The 20,050-nt window shown below is 39.1% G+C and overlaps 1 protein-coding gene across 4 annotated transcripts in view; it reads right to left on the bottom strand.

Moving 5' to 3' along the window:
• Positions 1–437: 437 nt before the first annotated feature.
• TAF1A (TATA-box binding protein associated factor, RNA polymerase I subunit A) overlaps positions 438–20,050 on the bottom strand; it is a 32,692-nt gene continuing 13,079 nt past the window's right edge. For all 4 annotated transcript variants that reach the window (XM_045165755.1, XM_045165754.1, XM_045165756.1 and 1 more), the window contains 7 exons: positions 16,678–16,876; positions 9,049–9,179; positions 7,623–7,781; positions 6,524–6,590; positions 5,664–5,787; positions 3,765–3,919; positions 438–811 (listed from right to left, as the gene is read on the bottom strand). In XM_045165755.1, the coding sequence (XP_045021690.1) occupies positions 699–811; positions 3,765–3,919; positions 5,664–5,787; positions 6,524–6,590; positions 7,623–7,781; positions 9,049–9,179; positions 16,678–16,876 (948 nt within the window). In that variant the 3' untranslated portion in view covers positions 438–698. The remainder of the gene's footprint in view (positions 812–3,764; positions 3,920–5,663; positions 5,788–6,523; positions 6,591–7,622; positions 7,782–9,048; positions 9,180–16,677; positions 16,877–20,050) is intronic.

Here is a 20,050-nt window from a genome sequence, read left to right as displayed (position 1 = left end):
CCGGCCATGCCAGGCACACACGTGGACCAACACAACTGGAGTCCTTTAAAGTTAGGCCAGTGCCAGCTGAAAACAAGCAGGCCTTCTACCCTCTCTGACCCAAATGTCCTCTAGAGTCAAAGGTCCCTCTCTACCAGAGGTCACTTAACCCCACACTGCCATGTCTCATTACAAAAAGAGAAAGGGGAGGAGTTCTTTTCTAAATTCTTCTTTCCTCAACAGAACTGATCACCAATATATTCTTCATGGTATTAAACCTAACGTGGATCATAGCATTGCAGGCATACGCTTTAATCTCTGAGTCACCAGGGAAGCCCTAATTAACATCTAAAAGAACACAAGTTCATTTAATAGTCCCACAAGTTATATTTCATTACACAATTGTCAGAAGCAAATTAGCTGCAAACTGCAATAACTGCTGTAGCGCTATATTCTTAGATTAAACAAATATATTTTTATTTGAAGATTATTCCTTAATGTTACATTTAACAGTACAAAAGGGAAAAATGTATTTACAAAGAACAAATGAGACTCTTCCTCTAGCTATAACTGTTAGTAAAAAAATATATAAAAAATATACAAATAAACTTTTTGTAGTCAAATAAACTACTTCCTTAAAATACCAAATAAAATACACTTAAAACTATCACTGAATTACTACTCTGTAGCTACTAATCTGAAATAACTAAAATTCAGTATCAGAGTCCTGAATTTACAATGCTGTATTTTTTCACTGATTTCTTCATCTGCTTCATTTTCTTCTTTAACACTTGATGATCTTGCTTTGAAATATACCGAAAATATTTACAACCTAAAAAAAAAAAAAAAAAAAACAAGGCAAAATAAACAAAAAGTTTTAATACTTATCAAATTCTTCAAGTGCTTTTCTACATTGTAAAAATTCTGCTTCAACTCTGGCACACTGATGATTATATAAACAGATGGATTTGTATTATCTATGGACATATGTCTCGGAGAAGGCAATGGCACCCCACTCCAGTACTCTTGCCTGGAAAATCCCATGGGCAGAGGAGCCTGGAAGGCTGCAGTCCATGGGGTCACTGAGGGTTGGACACGACTGAGCGACTTCACTTTCACTTTTCACTTTCATGCATTGGAGAAGGAAATGGCAACCCACTCCAGTATTCTTGCCTGGAGAGTCCCAGGGACGGGGGAGCCTGGTGGGCTGCCATCTTTGGGGTCGCACAGAGTCGGACACGACTGAAGCGACTTAGCAGCAGCAGCAGCAGCAGCAGCAGCAGGGACATATGTCTAAGCTCATTCTCAGCACTGTCACCAGTGAAATGGACTGCTTCCTACCTACAAAAATACTTCCGATCCATCATGATTAAAACTTATACTTTAGCTTGTTTTCTACCTTCCCTCCCAAACCTTAGTTAAGATGATATGCATATTATACTGTGCTCTGCTTAGTCTTGTCTGACTCTTTGCAAATCCATGGACTGCAGCCTGCCAGGCTCCAGGGTACCCAGGGATCAAACCCAGGTCTCCCGACATTGCAGGCAGATTCTTTACCATCTGAGCCACCAGGAAAGCCCAAGAATACTGGAGTGGGTAGCCTATCCCTTCTCCAGGGGAACTTCCCAAACCAGGAACTGAACCGGGGTCTCCTACATTGCAGGAGCTACCAGGGAAGCCCATGCATATCACATTCATGTATTAAATACGCCTTCTCCAGAAGCAAACTACAACAGCTTCCTTCTCAATGACAACTTGGTCAAACAGTCACAGAGGTATCTGTAACAATTAGAAAGTCCTCTGTAGAAAACCTTGATGTGAAGAATTAGGACAGACAAATTCTAGGTTAGAAAAGATCAAAAATTATCTCTCATTCCCACCATCTAGCAGGCAGCCAGAGGTGATCAAGGAGTTCTGCCAAAGGTGCTCATCAGACCTTCTATCTGCTTTTCATACTCTTACAGTGCTAAGAGGATCGCTAGTTAAGTATCTGAGAGACATGAGTCAAATTCCTGTAAGAAAAATGTAAGCTGGATATTATAAGGGATTATCTATTTAATAAATGAGACCATAAATCACATATAAAAAATTAATATTATTACAGTCTCAGCTTGCATCTATTCATCTTTCCTAGAAATTGCTAGGATATATATTGTACTTAGAGTAAGGAGTTTATTATCCCTGAAAACAGTATGTGAGACTTGCTAATATTTTGTTAGCTGGGAAGCAGTGGTGTATGCAGTGTTAATAATTTGTGCTTCTAAATGTATCTGCCACTTTAGCAAAAACAAAATACAGATTTCTGCTTCTGTCTAGAATACAGAAAACTGGAAAGAACTTTGCTCCCATCGTAACAAAGAGAAAAAGCCAAATAAACGACAATATCCTAACTTCAAGCCCACCTGAGCTGAAGTCACATGACAGCCGAGCAGCCTGGACGGCCAGGAGGGAAAGGCCCCTCCAAGGAGAAGTGGGCCTGGTCGCCTTGAGTGGAGCATGGGAGGAAGGGCAGCCCCTACACCCTGCTCCGAGCACAGAGCAAAGGCAGATGACGGCGAGAATTCAAATCCAGGGTGTAATGAGGGTAACCAGACCAAGAACAAAACCCAGCTCAGTTCCCGATAGACTGACTTAACCCCCACACTAACATCCTGAAAAAAGAAGCAGTGAGCCCACTCTCAGGCACTTTATGCCTGACATGCCTGATATTTTAGAACTTACGCAGCACTTTAACGTGAGCTTTGCGTGATGCTTACAACAATCCTGTAAGCAAATCAGGCAGCTGTGACGCTGCCGGTCTCACACAGAAGGCTCCCAAAGGCGACCTGCTTGGCCTAAGTGATGCAGCGAGTAAGGGACAGAATTGGAAAGTTAACCCAGGCCTTCAGACCCCGCTCAAACACAGGTACATTCTGATATCTGTACTAGAAATCTTTATACTCATAAAGTTGGAAATCACAGTCCAAATCACATTTTTGTGTCTTGTCGTCAGTATATTAGGGAGAAATTTTTAAAACTACTCTCGTGTTTATTAACCCCTTTCTTCGCACAAAATCAGCATCTGGTTAATCTTAGTAAACATCTGAAACATTAACTGAGAATACTAATTCCAAATTAGCACAAACTATATCTAAACTGATCTGAAGAATCTCTTTAGAGCACTTTAAATTCCCTGGCCACACAGTGCTCACTGTGGCCACCGTGAGGTTCCTTTCTTCATCTCTGGACAAGATGGACAAGTCGCATTTCAGTACTGGCTACCTTTCCATATTTCAGTGGGAGAAAGCAGGTAAGAGTTTTACCAGCCAAGATACTCCCCAAAGAAAAGATCAATTTCCCTTTAAGAAAATTCTTAGGTAAGTTAATAGGAGGTATGTTTTTCTTTTCGTAAGGGAAGAAATGACTCATTGTTACAGGAACAGGGAAGTTAATAGAACATAAAAGTGTCATTTAAAAATGAAATCAATAAAGAATATTTTTCTATTTCTTGTAGACAATCTCAGTCAACTTTATAGCCCAGCCAAATGGTTATTGGGAAAACAGTCTGCATCCTTTATCTTAATGGCCCTTAAAATATACTCAAATCAAGAGTATAAAAACCAACAACAACAGTTTGAAATCACTGTTTCTAATCCGTGGAAATTCCCGACCAACAGATCACTGGCTCCCCCAACTCAAGATTCATTTTTCTATTCATCAGTTATTTCTCCAGCATGAATGCCCACACTGTAATTTCAAAATCGCCTAAAAGCTATGGCTAGATAAAAAGAAAACAAAACATGTACCTTTTCCTAACAATAACCCAGCTACCAAAGCTTTCTCACAAGCCAAAGTTTTATCATCCTTCCAATTGCTTTTTGCCCAAAAGTAGCTGAAGTGAAAGCTTGGCCACCAGCTTTTCCTGGAGTTCCACTCTTCTTGAACCCAGGCAAGATGACTCCTGGAAAAGAAAAATGTCAAAAGCAAAGGTCAGTGATGGAAACAGACCTACACGGTCAGGATGTGAATTTCAGTCGGGTCCATGGAAAGATGACAAACCAGATGTTCTGAAACTAGCTTCTAGGTACAGCCATGGCACAGAACATACATGAAAGCAAATCCTTTTGAGACTTCTTTGATCTCCACTTCCCATTCTCCATCTAATGAAACAGCCAGTTCAGCACAGCACAGTGGTTACCAGCATAGACTCTGAGGTCAAAGTCTTAGATTCAAATCCTGCATCTTCATTTATTACCTATGTGACCTGTGCAAGTTGCTATGAGGCTCTGAGCCTCAGGGTCCTTGGGTACACTAATGACACCCATCTCACAGCCTTGTTATTAGGATTAAACTGGTCCACAGTCTGGCAGGTGTCATAGAAAACTCTTTGCCTGCTGTCCAGTACAAAGTAAAGTTTCAATAAATGTTAGCTATTATTATTCATTACTTTAAAAGTTCCTTTAAAAGCTTAAATTTTATAGGCTACAAAGAATTACTATCCAAATTGAGATGCCACTATTATATATTTACATGAACACATGGGTTTGACAGCTAAATCCAGGCAATGCTAAGTGTTCATCAACAATTTAATTGAGCAAAGACTTATTTAGCACCTATTTTTCCTTGTGGCAAAACTTCTCTGCCTTCAAGAACCTTATGGTTAGTAGGGGTGTAGACTGAGATTTGGAAAGTGGCTTACAGTGAGCACACCCACATATCACACCAAAAACACTTCATGATCAGGACTATTCTATCTCTAAGGTCAAGTCAGGTCTGAAGCCTGAAGCAAGTGCCCACTGATAATTAATTTCCTAATAAACTACAATGGATATAATAACTCAATGAAAATTTCATTTCGTGATATCCTTTATTTTCATGCACAAGGTAAAAATGACAAGGGCCACTTCTTTTCTTATATTCGAAATGTGGCATTGATGATTACTATGATCAGAGGTATAGTTTCAGATACTCAGCTCACAAGGGACTCCATAAATATCTGTTGAATGAATAACCAAGATGATTTTAAAAGGTCCTAAAAAAATCCACTGAAAATAGCTGGGAGAAAAGCTGCTTTCTATGTGATCTTACAAGCAGATGGCACAAATTACAAAAAGCTTTACAAAGAATCTTGTCAAGAGCGGAACTGACCCCTTTTAATCTTTTATTTTCGATAAGAAAGTATGCAGTTATCCCTTAGCAGAGTAGTGGTAACTGACAGTATTTATTTTAATAGCACAAAAAATCTTGATAGAATTTGTTTTACTTGTGATTTTCTATTTCCTGTCTTCTGATGTATTCAGAAGAAAACAGTTAAAAACACAGTTTAAGAAATCCAAAAACATAAACAAAGAACTTTAAAAATTGACATATATTAGCTAAAATTTTATAAAGTGTTATTTATGCTGAAGGCAATGGCACCCCACTCCAGTACTCTTGCCTAGAAAATCCCATGGACAGAGGAGCCTGGTAGGCTACAGTCCATGGGATCGCTAAGAGTCAGACACGACTGAGCGACTTCACTTTCACTTTTCACTTTCATGCATTGGAGAAGGAAATGGCAACCCACTCCAGTGTTCTTGCCTGGAGAATCCCAGGGATGGGGGAGCCTGGTGGGCTGCCGTCTATGGGGTCACACAGAGTCGGACACGACTGAAGCGACAGCATAGCATTAACATAGTAATAAACACTATGTGTTTCTTACTTACCCCATTAGAGTCTGTTTGAGATATTTTGCCAAGTATTTCCAAGCAGTTATATTTTTAGTGCATCCAGCAAAATCTAAAATTCCAAATAACACCTCCAATCCCAGTTTATGGTGTTCTTCCTTGTCTGTGATGGTCAAAACAATTAAGAGTTTACAGAAAGCACTGAAGAGCACAAAGCTAAAAGGTTACATTCCATAGACAAAATATCACTGAAGCATAAGCCTTAAAGTTTAACAGTTTAAAACAATTCACATGATCACATTATGATCAACATACGCTCCTACGATGAATCTGAAAAATTCAATAACATAGTCCATGCTTAAGAAAACAGGGTGGTGAGTCTGACCTCTGTATGGGTTTATACTACTCAGAATGTTATTTAAAGTACCTACCCTACTGAGGCATTTCATACATATTCTTTTCTATTAGGAGAGGGACAGAGGCAGTCCCAGTACTTATTGGACTTAAGCAGATTTCCTCCTATGAAGAAATGTTCTTTTCTATACTGAGCTGAATAACAGTAAAGATTAAAATGAGCTGAATTATACAAATAGAAGCCATTTTTCTTTTGCAACCATTGCCTAATACTCTACAGCATGGGTCAGCAAACTTTTTCTGTAAAGGGCCAGACACTAAACATTCAAGTTTTGCAAGCCTTACAGTTGTCATAACTATGCAGCTCTACTGCTGCAGGGCAAAAGCAGCCACAGGTGATATGTAAATAAATGGGCATGGCTGTGCTCCAACAGAACTCGATTTATAAAAACAGGCAAGAGTTGGATCGGGCCCACAGCCACAGCTGGCTAAGCCCTAGTCTACAGTTTGTCTGCACAAAGAGATAGAAAATAAGAACTACTTACCTGATTTTCGCAGTAACCTATGGAATTCTAACATCAGTTTATGAGATGGTACAATCTGATACAAAATCTGGAAGAAAGAATAATATTGTAATTGTTACCCATTCTAAAGGCATTAGTATACTTTCAGATAAAAATCTTACTATCTAATATGCTCTCAGAAAATGGATCAGTGATTTAAAAGATACTTTGCTTTTATCCAGTTTTAATTTTGGTAAAAAATGTATTCTATGCAAAGATATTTAAAACAAAAAATTCCTGCTAAAAACCAGATAGCTGGTTGGGTGGGTGGGTAGTGTGGATAAACAAAGACTTTTTCTTTTCTCCATACTTATACTGTTGACCACACTCGAAAAATTTACTTTCTTTTCAGCACCAGGACTGAGGAGAAAATAAGGAAAAAGAATATCACACAGATAAGATATTTACTGATCACAAAAGGTCACAAAATATAGAAAACAAAACAGCAAAGCTAGTTATTTTGGAAGATTGTTTCAGGAATGCACTATATAAAGGGTATTCAAAAGTCAAGGAACTTCCCTGGTGGTCCAGTGGTTAAGAAATCTGCCAATGCAGGGGACACAGGTTCAATCCCCGGTCTGGGAAGGGTCCACATGCTGTGGAGCAACTAAGCCCATGCACCATAACTACTCAGCCTGCACTCAAAGAGCCCAGGCGCCAACACTGCTGAAGCCAATGTCCCTAGAGCCCACACTCCACAACAACAGAGTAGCCCCTACTTGCGGCAGCTAGATAAAGCCCACACACAGCAACAAAGACTCAGCACAGCCAAAAAATAAATAAGTTAATTAAAAAAAAAACAATAGCAATGCAAAACTTTCCAACCAGGGTGACAAAGGGTTTCTGTAATACTGATCCTCTCCCCTTGGTCTCACTTGGGCAGAGGATAGGGGAATAGTAGTTGATGAGAGGAGGATCTGCCTGAAGCCCACAGCCTCCTGTCTTTATCTCAGTGTATCATCCATACACGGTCACTTTCTCTGGGTGCTAGAACATGAAAGTTGGAAAGTAGTGACCTAAGAATGTCTTAAAAGTATTTGATTCCCAACCCTGTTCAAACACTGACCTAAGAATTCCCTACCTTAAGCACACTTATCAGTTTCTCTCTTGGTGCCTTCTCTCTCTTTAGAAAGTTGTATAAGTAGACATGAGCGTTTGGATTTGATGGGAACTTTTCATCATAGGCGTAATTGTTAAGCACCTCTCGGGCGCCATCTTGATCCCCGTAGAATTCCAGCATCTATATAAAATAAGTGATGATATCTTAGGTAAATCCTGTAAGATACCTATATGAAACATCATGTACAACTTTACTGATGAGCACAAAATATCACACAACTGAAAAATAGCATTTATTGTATAGGGAACAATAGTGATGCTAGTTTTTGCTTCCATCAGTGTATGTTACAACCTCCGTGGAATAGAGAAGATCACATCAAAGGCTTACACAGTTTCCCAATTTTTCCTTGTCATATTTTGTTACTGAAAAATATAGCAACTTCAACATAAGAGCTGTTCCTGTGAGAAATAAAGGCTTCAAAGTAGGGCAAACTAAGGACCAAAAAAGACCATGTGATGCCACTAACCTCAGTGCCCTACATACTCCAGCCACAAAAGGAGAGCATAGGAATTATAATTCCTTTCCTTTCATTCTTTCCCAGCCTGACACAGGAGTTTCCAGATTCACTGGCATACAGTTTCAGAGATTATCTTCTGACAATGTAATTCTCACTTTAGCACTAATGAAACTTTCAAAAAGCAAAGTATTTTGATGATGTATTCCTAGTCCTCTGTCCTTTCGCAATAACTCTAAGATAACAGGATGTCCTTAAGAACTTCTAAGAGCCATTCTTCTTCATTTCACATATTGTGACCTACTTTCAGATTTTTGCCCCCTTCCCTTCTTGATCCCACCATATCATAAAAGATCTTTCTGCTTTTCTTTTAAGCTCAATCAGAACAATACAGAATTGACATTTACAACTGTTGTGCTATTTATTTATAAATAAATAAACCATCACCCTTGCACCATCCATGAGCCTACATCCTTGGGTTTTGCATCTTAGGCTTCAACCAACCACAGACTGAAAATATTCGGAAAAAGAAAATTTCCAGAAAGTTCCAGAATGCAAAACTTGAATGTGCTGCACAAAGGCAACTACTTACACAGCATTCATATTGTGTTAAGTATTAAGAGTAACCTAGAGATGATTTAAAGTATACAAGAGAATGTGCGTAGGTTACATACAAATACTACACCATTTTATATAAGGGATTTCAGTGTCCAAGGATACTGAGGGGTGACTGCATTTGGCCACGACAGGTTATCCAGTGGTGAAAATAAACACAGTAACAGTTACTGTATAGTAGGAAAATAAGCAAAATTATTCAGACCAAAAAAGGGCATCCTACTGTTTAAAAAATAATTTTCTCCATTATTTGCCTTCTGATGGATAAAGATTAAGCTTAAAATGAAACTAATAAAAACTTATGAAAAGTCTACTTACCTCTATATAACTCTTCACAAAAGGGTCCCAAACTCCAGGAATTTGAATCAATGTGCAAAGGTTTATAGACGTCTTCCAGCTGTGATTAAGCATACTCTGGGATGCTGTGTTGTAAGCATAATCATCTTTATCTGCCCAAAGACAAAACATTTTTTAAAGCAGTCAGTACTGGAGACTCACGCAGAATCAGTAATTGATAAACACATAAGAAAAGCTTAGACTGTAATGGCTTCACTGGTGAATTCTAACAAAGAAGAGTACTAATTCAAAGAAGAGTAGTAATTCTTTACAAACTATCCCCCCAAAAATGACAGAGAGAACACTTCCCAACTTACCTATGAGATCAGTATTACCCTAAGACCAAAATCAGACAATAACAACACAAGAAAATTACAGACCAACACCTCTTATACAGATGTACAAATTCTTAACAAACTACTAGGAAACTGAACCTAGCAACATATAAAGTGGGATTTATTCCAGGGATGCAAGGTTGTTTAGCATTTGAAATCAATTAATACAATATTCCAAATCAACAGAATAATGACAAAAACCTCATAACCATCCCTACTGTTGCAGAAAAAGCATTTGATAAAATTCAGTAACTTTTCATGATAAAAACACACAATATCTAGGAATAGAAGGAATTTCTTTAATCTGATAAAGAGCATCTTGTGAAAAACTCACAAGTAATATCAGAATTCATGGTGAAAAACTGCATGCAAGGGAGAATTCCTCTCTTGCCACTTCTGTTCAACACTCTCATGGAGGTTCTGGCCAGGCAATTCAGCAAGAAGATGATATAAACAATGTTCAGATTAGAAAGGAAGAATTAAAACTATCTCTACTTGAAGATGACACGATCTTCCACGTAGAAAATCCTAAGAATCCACTAAAAATTTATTAGAATTAATGAGTTCATACTTGTATAATATAAAATCAACATACAAAAGTAAACAAATCATCCAAAAATGAAATCAGGAAAATAATGCCATTTACAATAGCACAATAGCATCAAAAACGAGAAACAACTTAGCTATAAGTTTTACAAAAGAGATACAAATCACATCTGAAAAGTATTGTTCAAGGAAATTAAAAACGACTTAAGTAAATGGAAATATATCCCATGATCAAAGATTAGAAGACTTATTAACTTATAATTTTAATGCAACTTCTATCAAAATCCCAGCTGGTTTTTTTTTTTTTGCTTAAATTGGCATGCTATTCCTATAATCCATATGGAAATGCAAAAGACCAAGAAGAGCCAAAATAATATTTTTTAAAAATTTGGAGGATTCACAGTGTGATCTCAAAAGTCACTACAAAACTCCAGTAACTAAGACTGTGTGATATAGGTATATGTATATCCATAATATGAACTTCCAGGGTGGCTCAGCAGTAAAGAATCCATTTGCCAACACAAGAGACATGGATTTGATTTTGCTAGGAAGACTGCCCTAGAGAAGGAAATGGCAACCCATTCCAGTATTCTGGCCTGGGAAATACCATGGACAGAGAAGCCTGGTGGGCTATAGACCATGGCGTCGCAAAGAGTTAGAGATGACTTAGCAACTAAACAACAACAATGGACGCATACAGATCAGTGGAAGAGAATTTACAGTCATAAACAAAACTTCGTATATGAGTAAGTGATTTTTGATAAGAGTACCAAGGCAATTCAGTGGGAAAATAATAGTCTTTTCAAATAAATGTGCTGGAAAAACTGAATATCCACATGTAAAAAGACAAAGTTGAACATCTATCTACCTCACACGACATACAAAAATTAACTCAAAACGAATCAAAAAACCAAAATGTAGGAGTAAAACTACATACCTCTTAGAAGAAAACATTAGTCTAAATCTTTGTGACCCAGGAGTAGGCAATGGTTTCTTGGATGTGATATCAAAAGCATAAGCAACAAAAGAAAAAGTAGATAAACTAAACTTCATCAAAATTATAACATTTTGTGACTCAAAAACACCATTAAGAAAGTGAAAAAGGTAATCCACAGAATAAAACATTTCCAAATCCTGCACCTATCTGATAAAGGACTTGGACCTAGAATATACAAAGATCTAAAACTCAATAATTTAAAAAAAAGTACTTCAATTAAAAACCTCCTAGGAGAAAAGAATCTGAATGCAAATTTCTCCAACCAGACATATGAATGGCCCAAAAGCACATGAAAAGATGCTCAACATTATTAGTCTCTAAGGAAACGCAAATCAAAACCACAGTACACTACCTCACACCCACTGGGATAGTCCTATCAAAGACAGATAATGGCAAGTGTTGGGAAGGACGCGAAGAAATCAGTATCCTTCACATACACTGCTGGTGGGAATGGAAAATGGCACAGCTACTTTGGAAAACAGTATGGAGGTCCCTCAAAAGTTTACAGCAACATTACTCAAAAGTGCCAAAAAGTGGAAACAACCCAAATGTCCACCAACTGATAATGGATACTTAAGTGTGGTATATCCATACAATGGAACATAAATAAATAAAAAGGAATTAAGTGCTATTACATGCTACAACGTGGTTGAACCTTTAAAAACATTAGGCTAAGTGAAAGACTAAGTGAAAGAAGTCAGTAACAAAAGACCACATATTTCAGGACTACATTTGTATGAACTGTGCAGAACAGATCTCCAGAGACAGAAAGTAGATTGCTAGGTTGCATAGCAATGCAGGAACTGGGGAAGAGTCAAGAGGGACTGCTAATGGGGATAGGCTTTCTTTCAGGGGTGACAAAACTGTTCTAAAATTGATGATGGTAATGGATGAACAACTGTGAATATATTACAAAACACTGAATTTATTATACTCTAAGTGAGATCAAATTGCCAACGTATGCTGGAACATAGAAAAAGCAAGGGATTCCAAAAAACATCTACTTCTGCTTCACTGACTATGCTAAAGCCTTTGACTGTGTGGATCACAACAAACTCGAATATTCTTAATGAGATGGGAATACCAGACTACCTGACCTGCTCCCTGAGAAATCTGTATGCAGGACAAGAAGCAACAGTTAGAACTGCATGGACCAATGGACTGGTTCAAAACTGGGAAAGGAGTGTATCAAGGCTGTATATTGTCACCCTGCTTATTTCTTCTAAGCAGAGCACATTATGCAAAATGCTGGGTTGAATTAATCACAAGCTGGAATCAAGATTGTCAGGAGAAATATCAACAACCTCAGATATGCAGATGACACCACTTTAACGGCAGAAAGTGAAGGAACTAAAGAACCTCTTGATGAAGGTGAAAGAGGAGAGCAAAAAAAGCTGGCTTAAAGCTCAACATTCAAAACACAAAGATTATGGCATCCAGCCCCATCACTTCATGGCAAATAGATGGAGAAATTGTAGAAACAGTGTCAAATTTCATTTTCTTGGGCTCCAAAATCAATCTGGATGGTGACTGCATGCCATGAAATTAGAAGAAATTTGCTCCTTGAAAGAATAGCTATGACAAACCTAAACCGTGCATTAAAATGCAGAGACATCACTTTGCCAACAAAGGCCCATAAGGTCATGGTCAAAGCCATGGTTTTTCCAGTAGTTATGTATGGATGTGAGAGTTGCACCATAAAGAAGGCTGGGCGCCAAAGAACTGATGCTTTCGAACTGTGGTGGTGGAGAAGACTCTTGAGAGTCCCTTGGACAGCAAGGAGATCAAACCAGGCAGTCTTAAAGGAGATCAACCTTGAATGTTCATTGGAAGGACTGGTGCTTCAGCTGAAGCTCTAATCCTTTGGCCACCTGATGTAAAGAGCTGACTCACTGGAAAAGACCCTGATGCTGGAAAAAACCAAGGGCAAGAGGAGAAGGGGATGACAGAGGATGAGATGACTGTATGGCATCACTGACTCAATGAGCATGAGTTTGAGCAACCTCAAGGAGATAGTGAGGGACAGGGAAGTCTGGCTTTCTGTAGTCCATGGGGTTGCAAAGACTCGGACAGGACTTAGTGACTGAATAATGACAACAAGTGGATGAACCATAATCATATCTCAATTGTCAATAAAGCTGTTATTTAAAAAAAAGAGAGATTACCATACCACACAATAAATTGGATGACATGAAAACTCCTGATAATAAATGATGAGGAGACAACAGACAAAAGAAAACTCAAAACAGACTGCTGCTGCTGCTGCTAAGTCGCTTTAGTCGTGTCCGACTCTGTGCAACCCCATAGATGGAAGCCAACCAGGCTCCCCCATACCTGGGACTCTCCAGGCACGAGTACTGGAGTGGGTTGCCATTTCCTTCTCCAATGCATGAAAGTGAAAGTGAAACAGACTACTAATGGGATATAAATTAGTAACTACTTTGGAAAGACTTTAGCCTATTATGTAGTACAGTTGAAGATACACATGCTTAGTGACAACAATTCTACTCTGAGAAACACATGCATATGTGCACCACTATCTGTGCCCAAGAACTTCAAAGCAGCATTAATTACAATATCCCCAAACTATTAACATCCTAAATAGCAATCAATATATAGAAGGAAAAAATTGCAAGAATATCATACAATATATTGTTTCACAACAACAAAAATGAAAAAACTAGAGCTAATTCAACCATACAATCACATGTTAAATGTTGAACAAAATATGCAATGTCCCCCAAAATATGTACAGTGTGGATCCAAATATGACACTAAAATATAGGCAAAACTAAATTACATTTACAGATGCATGCGCTGTGCTGTGCTCAGCCGCTTCAGTCCTGTCGACTCTTTGTGACCCTGTGGACTGCAGCCACCTGGGAAGCCCCTATAAATGCATACTTGAGTGGTAAAGGTATCTTTAAAAAAAAGGAACTAGTATCATTAATAATAGCTTCCTAGGTGGCACAGAGGTAAAGAATCCACCTGCAATGCAGGAGACGCAAGAGATGTGGGTTTGATCCCTGGGTCAGGAAGAAGGAAATGGCAACCCACTCCAGTATTCTTGCCTGGAGAATTCCATGGACAGAGGAGCCTGGTGGGCTGCAGTTCATGGGGATCACCAAGAGTTGGACATGACTGAGCTCTGAACACTAATTATCACTGAAGTCAGGACAGCGGTTTCCTTGAGACAGAATGGGAGATGTGATCATGAAAGAACACATGGGGAACTTTCAGGGGGACAGTAATGCTGCGCTCCTTACTCTGGGTGTAGTTACACAGACGTTTGTTTTATAATATTCATTCTATCATACATTTGTTTGACACACTTCTTCAGGATATATTTCACAATCTTAAAGGTTTAAAAAGAAAATCTGTCCTTTGAAACAAACAGAAGCACAAAACACTTTTGGGTTCCAATACTTCTTTTTGGCCAAAATAGTAGCCTCCTTTCACCTGATATATATATAGATTAGTATCCTCTTCCCAGTGGATCTATTGCATAAATATCAATATGAACTTGGAAATGAAATGGTAACTGGAAAGCAGGTGTAAACGGATATCAGAAAAAAAAATGTTAAGAAAGAAAGGCAGATCCCTGAGTAAATATAAATTGGGTGTGAATTTACCATGGAAGGGGGTTCCCAGCTACCAAGTGCATCAAAGCCAACCAGCACAGGCCACAACAGAAAGGAAAAGCTCAAGGCAACTCTGAGCACACGTTCATGTGTTACATTCCATAAGTCTGGTTATATAAAACTAGTCCTAGTTTTTTTTTTCCCATTAAATAGCTATGTGAGGTTAAAGCCAATCTAAAGATCTCCACATTTCATCCCATCTTTATCTCTTGTTGCTCCAGAAGAGTGTCAGCTGCAGAAGGTACTGAATTATCTAACCATGAAAGTGACGGTATATATTCATGTTCCAACTGCTTTAATCATCATGTATTTGCTTGAGTTCTACCTAAGTGTGTGAGAAGAAAAGAAAATAATGATTTTAAAACTCACCTAAATCAGTATCAGCAAGCCTTCTTAAAAAGAACATTACAGTGGGCATTTCAGCAAGGTGTGTTGTGTAGTGTTACTCGCTCAGTACTGCCCAAATCTTTATGACCCAATGGACTGTAGCCCGCCAGGCTTCTCTGTCCATGGAAGTCTCCAGGCAAGAACACTGGAGAGGGCTGCCATTTCCTTCTCCAGAGGATCTTACCAACCCAGGGATTGAATCCGGGTCTCTCGCACTGCAGGCAGATTCTTCCCTGTCTGAGCCACTAGGGAAGTCCTTCAGCAAGGTTAACGAAAGAAATACAGATATGTGACCTCAAAAGATTGATGAGTCTAGACAAGGAGACACAACACAAAACACACATGAAAAAAAGTTAGACTGATTAAAAAGGCAAAAGGTGAAGAGTCAATTGATACAGGCTGAACATGCAGCTGGTATGTTGGGTTTAAAGTAAAAGGAGGAGAGGTCTAACGAGTCCTGAAGACAGATGGCATACTGGAGCAGGAGGATGCACAAGAGGCCTCGCAAGGTTATCATGATGAAGACAGCATTTCAGAAGTGTCTTGGGGGTGGTTAGAGGCAGGAAACAGGAAGGGAATTTGTGACTGGTGAACCCACCCGCCCAGAGACCAAGGAAATACTACTATCAATTAAGGATATTGAGGAAACATAGCTTAACATAAATGAAGTGATAAATGTCAGAACTGGGATTTGGATGAAGGAGGTGAAAACAGAAAAAGGTTAATCCTAGAGAAGTTATGGAGAAAAACTATATGAGGGTAAAAAGGTGCAGAGAATCATACAGCTTCAAAGAACACAAATTTAGGGACAGGAGAGGACATCACCACCACTGCAAGCAAGAGAAAGAGAAGGCAGGTGAGGAGAACACATAGTCAGTTTTGGAGGTGATCAGTGAGTCAAGAAAATTGTCTGTGATGACCTTTGTACAGAAATGAAACAACTTTATCTTGCCCTATTCTTTGAACATGTTTTCCTAAGAAACAACATTACAAAACAAACTAAACTCCACTGTAAACACACAGAAAGAAATGCTGCTTCTATGCGATAACGCCCATGGATGAAAACGTGTAACCTTTCCTGGAAATCACGTTTCTAAGAAATGAATGAATCTAGGACTATTGCTGGTGACACAGTGGATAAGAATTCACCTTCCAATGAAGGGGACACGGGTTCTTAGTTCCCTCGGACCCTGGGCCAAGAAGATGCCACGTGCTGTAGCGCTTAGCCCAAGTGCCACAACTACTGAGCCTGTGCTCTAGAGTCCACGAGCCACAACTACCGACCACAGCACCGCAAGTACTGAAGCCCAGCGCCCTAGATGCCGGGCTCCGCAACGAGAAGCCACTGCAAGGAGAGGCCCATGCACCGCGGTGAAGAGTAGCCCCTGCTTGCTGCAACTAGAGCAAGCCTGCTCACAGCAATGAAGACCAGTGCAACCAAAAATAAAAACAAATTGTAAGAAAGCAACGAATCTAAAATGGTCATGAACTTAACCTATGAATTACCTAATTTATGTCTGAAAAGTCTTTTGTTTAAATATCAGAGATTTTATAAAGGATGAAGCAGAATTTTACAAGCATAGCAATCTCTGTTCTCTGTACTATCTGGATAAAGCCAGGCTTGGAAGAAGGGGAATTAGATTACGCCTCAAGATTCCTTCTGTCCCTCTGACAGTCTTACCACTCATCACTCATAGTTACTCACCGAGTTTAGACAATTCCATCTTCTTTTTATACCAAGAATAATACTGCAAAAGACCTTTATAGGCCTGAATAAGGTTGACTAACACTTCCTGGGAAGATGACTTTTCACCATATCGCCATGTCTCTGCCTGGGTGAGAATTCTGTTCGCATCTTCAAGCAATCCATGATGCAGAAGGTATAATGCATGTTGTAAGGAAATCTGCAACATTAAGAAGAGCCCACTGTCACGCAGGTCATTAGATAACCATTAGTTTAAAAACTCAGTAAATATATGATACACACTGGGCTAAGACCTTGGGAGAACACAAACAATGGAACATTGTCCCCATGATCAAAAATTTCAATCTAGCAGAAGATGCATGAAAAAAATTGTTGTTGTTTAGTCACTAAGTCGTGTCCAACTCTTTGCGACCCAATGGACTGTGGGCCTACCAATCTCCTCTGCCCATGGGATTCTCTAGGCAAGAATACTGGAGTGCGTTGCCATTTCCTTCTCCAGGGGATCTTCCCAACCCAGGGATCAAACCTGCATCTCCTGCTTGGCAGGATTCTTTACTACTGAGCCACCAGAGAAGCCCATACATCAACTATATGTCAACTTTTCAATTAAAAATTAAAAAAAGAATAATTACATAAACAAAGAGCAATACAAATAGGGAGAGCATTAAGGAGGAGAATAATGGGAAATACAGTTAATTATATGAACAGTGTCAGAGTTCAAACCTTCCTCTTCAACTACTGTAATAATTTCTCAACTTGTGTCTCCTGTCTGTCCCCCTACAATCCATCTTCCATGTGACCACCAAAGAAATCCCAATGGTCATTTGTGTAAAATTCTTCAACAGTTCCCACTGCCTACAGAATAAAAATCTCAGCTCTACAGAGATGGCATACAGAGCTCAGCTTACTTCCCCTGCTTTCTACCTATGTGATTTTTAGAATAACCTGGTAGCTCAGAGGTTAAAGCGTCTGCCTGCAATGCGGGAGACTTGGGTTCGATCCCTGGGTTGGGAAGATCCCCTGGAGAAGGAAATGGCAACCCACTCCAGTATTCTTGCCTGGAGAATCCCATGGATGGAGGAGCCTGGTAGGCTACAGTCCACGGGGTCGCAAAGAGTCAGACATGACTGAGCAACTTAACTTAAAGACACATCAGACACAGAGGTATCAGACTCTTTACTATCCCCTCCATGCTAGACTACAATCTCCTCCAGTACGCACAGTGAATACCCACTAGCTTCTTCAGACTCATCTCCAGCATCACATCCCTTCTTTGCCCGACTCCGCTAACTCATTCAGTCCTAGCCCTTTACAATTCCAGAGAGCCAACCATTTTCAACTTTGTCTTCTCACTGCAATTGCATTTCTACCATGGCAACCATAACCATTTATTTCATTTACATACCTGTCTCCCTTTACTGCAAGAACCATGTCCAGCAGATTGTCTGGGAAAGAGCAGCAGGTGTTTTTTTAAAAAAGTGTTACTAAAAAATGTCTTTTGTCTGTCTTAATTACCACCCTCAGACTCTGGAGTATGAAATAAAATTCCTCCCAGATTTCTTTACCTCACTTGAGTAGATTCTATGAGCTTAGAAGGAGCTAACCAATAATTTAGTTAAAACTCTACCTTCCCTCCCTAAACGGCTATCTAGTTTCTCCCTGAAAGAAGAGAAGCACACAACACCAGGGCAGGCTATCCCCTTTCTCCGACTGTTCACTGAGAAAGTTCTTAAGTGGAACCACACGCTGCCTCCGTTTAGTTTCTACTTATAATGTACATGGTCTACCAGAAAATAAGATCCTAAGGGAGAACCTGGCACATAAGAGAAACAAAATTTTTTCCTAAATTAATAAAACCTGTAAAGAACCCTAAACTAGGGGAAATCTTTTTTCAAAATTAGAAAGCAGTGGGAATATAAAATGCTACAGCCACTAAGGAAAACAGTTTAGTGATTCCTAAACGGGTTAAACATAGAATTATATGTCTATACATACATGTTTTTATAATACACATATATAACCACCAACTCATTGGAAAAGCCCCTGATGCTGGGAATGATGGAAGGCAAAAGGAGAAGGGGACAATAGAGAATGAGATGATTAGATGGCATCACTGATTCAATAATGGACGTGAATTTGAGCAAACTCTGGGAGATAGTGCAGGACAGAGGAGCCTGGCGTGCTACAATCTATGGGGTCACAAAGAGTTGGACAGAACTTAGTGCCTGAACAACAACAAATATGTGTATATGTGTGTACATGCCATAAAACATGACCTAGCGATTCTACTCAAAGGTATACATCCAAAGAAACTGAAAGCAGAGACTCAGACAGGTATCTGTATGACAGCACTCACTGAAGTGTTATTCACAACAGCCAAAAGACGGAAACAACCGAACAAGAGATGAAAAGATAAGAAAATGTGACAGATACACACAACAGAATATTGTAGTTATACTGAGCCGTAACAAGGGATGAGGTCTGATACACGCCACAACACAGATAAATCTTGAAAACATGATGCTAGGTGAAATAACCAAAACATGAAAGGACAAATATTATATGCTTCCACTTATACGAAATACCTAGAAGAGCCAAATTTATAGAGACAGAAAGTAGGTTATGAGGGGATGGGAGGAGGAGGGAACCAGGCGTTACTTAATGGATACAGAGTTTCTGTTTGGGGTGATAGAAATTTTGGCAATACTGGTGATGGGGGCACAACAATGGAAACAATTAATGCCACTGAATTATACACTTAAAGATGGTTAGAATAGCGCACTTTACATTAGGTACATTTTGCAACAATTTAAAAATATCTGAAAACTAGGGCAAGTAAAAACAAAACAAGAATAGGAGGGTAAATATTTATGCTTCACAGGCCTATTGGTCTCAGTCACAACTGCTCGACTCTGCCATTGTCTGGCTAAAAGTAGCTACTGGCAACATGGAAATGAATGGGTGTGGTAATGTTCCAACAAAACTTTATTTAGAGGTACTGGAAAAAATTAAAAAGCATGTAAAAACTTGACTGAGAAAGTGCTTTTAGTCAAATATATACCACAGAGAGGGAGATTATCATAACATTTTGGAGGATGTCAATTCTTTTGGATAAAACTTTTATTAAAGGACACTTTAATTTGGATAAAACTCCGCCTAAACATGGGAAACAATGAAACATTTTCACACGTGGATCAGAAGAGTTAATACTGTGAAAATGTCTGTACTACTGTGAAAATGTCCACACTACCCGTACTACCCAAAGCCATCTATAGACCCAATGCAATACCTACCAAAATACCAGTGCTATTTTTCACATAAATAGAAAACACAATCTTCAAATTTGGATGCAAAAATTGTATTATTCACAAAA

Source organism: Bubalus bubalis, chromosome 5 (genome assembly GCF_019923935.1).
Source record: "Bubalus bubalis isolate 160015118507 breed Murrah chromosome 5, NDDB_SH_1, whole genome shotgun sequence".
NCBI lineage: Eukaryota > Metazoa > Chordata > Mammalia > Artiodactyla > Bovidae > Bubalus > Bubalus bubalis.
This window is presented reverse-complemented; position numbering and strand designations above follow the sequence as displayed.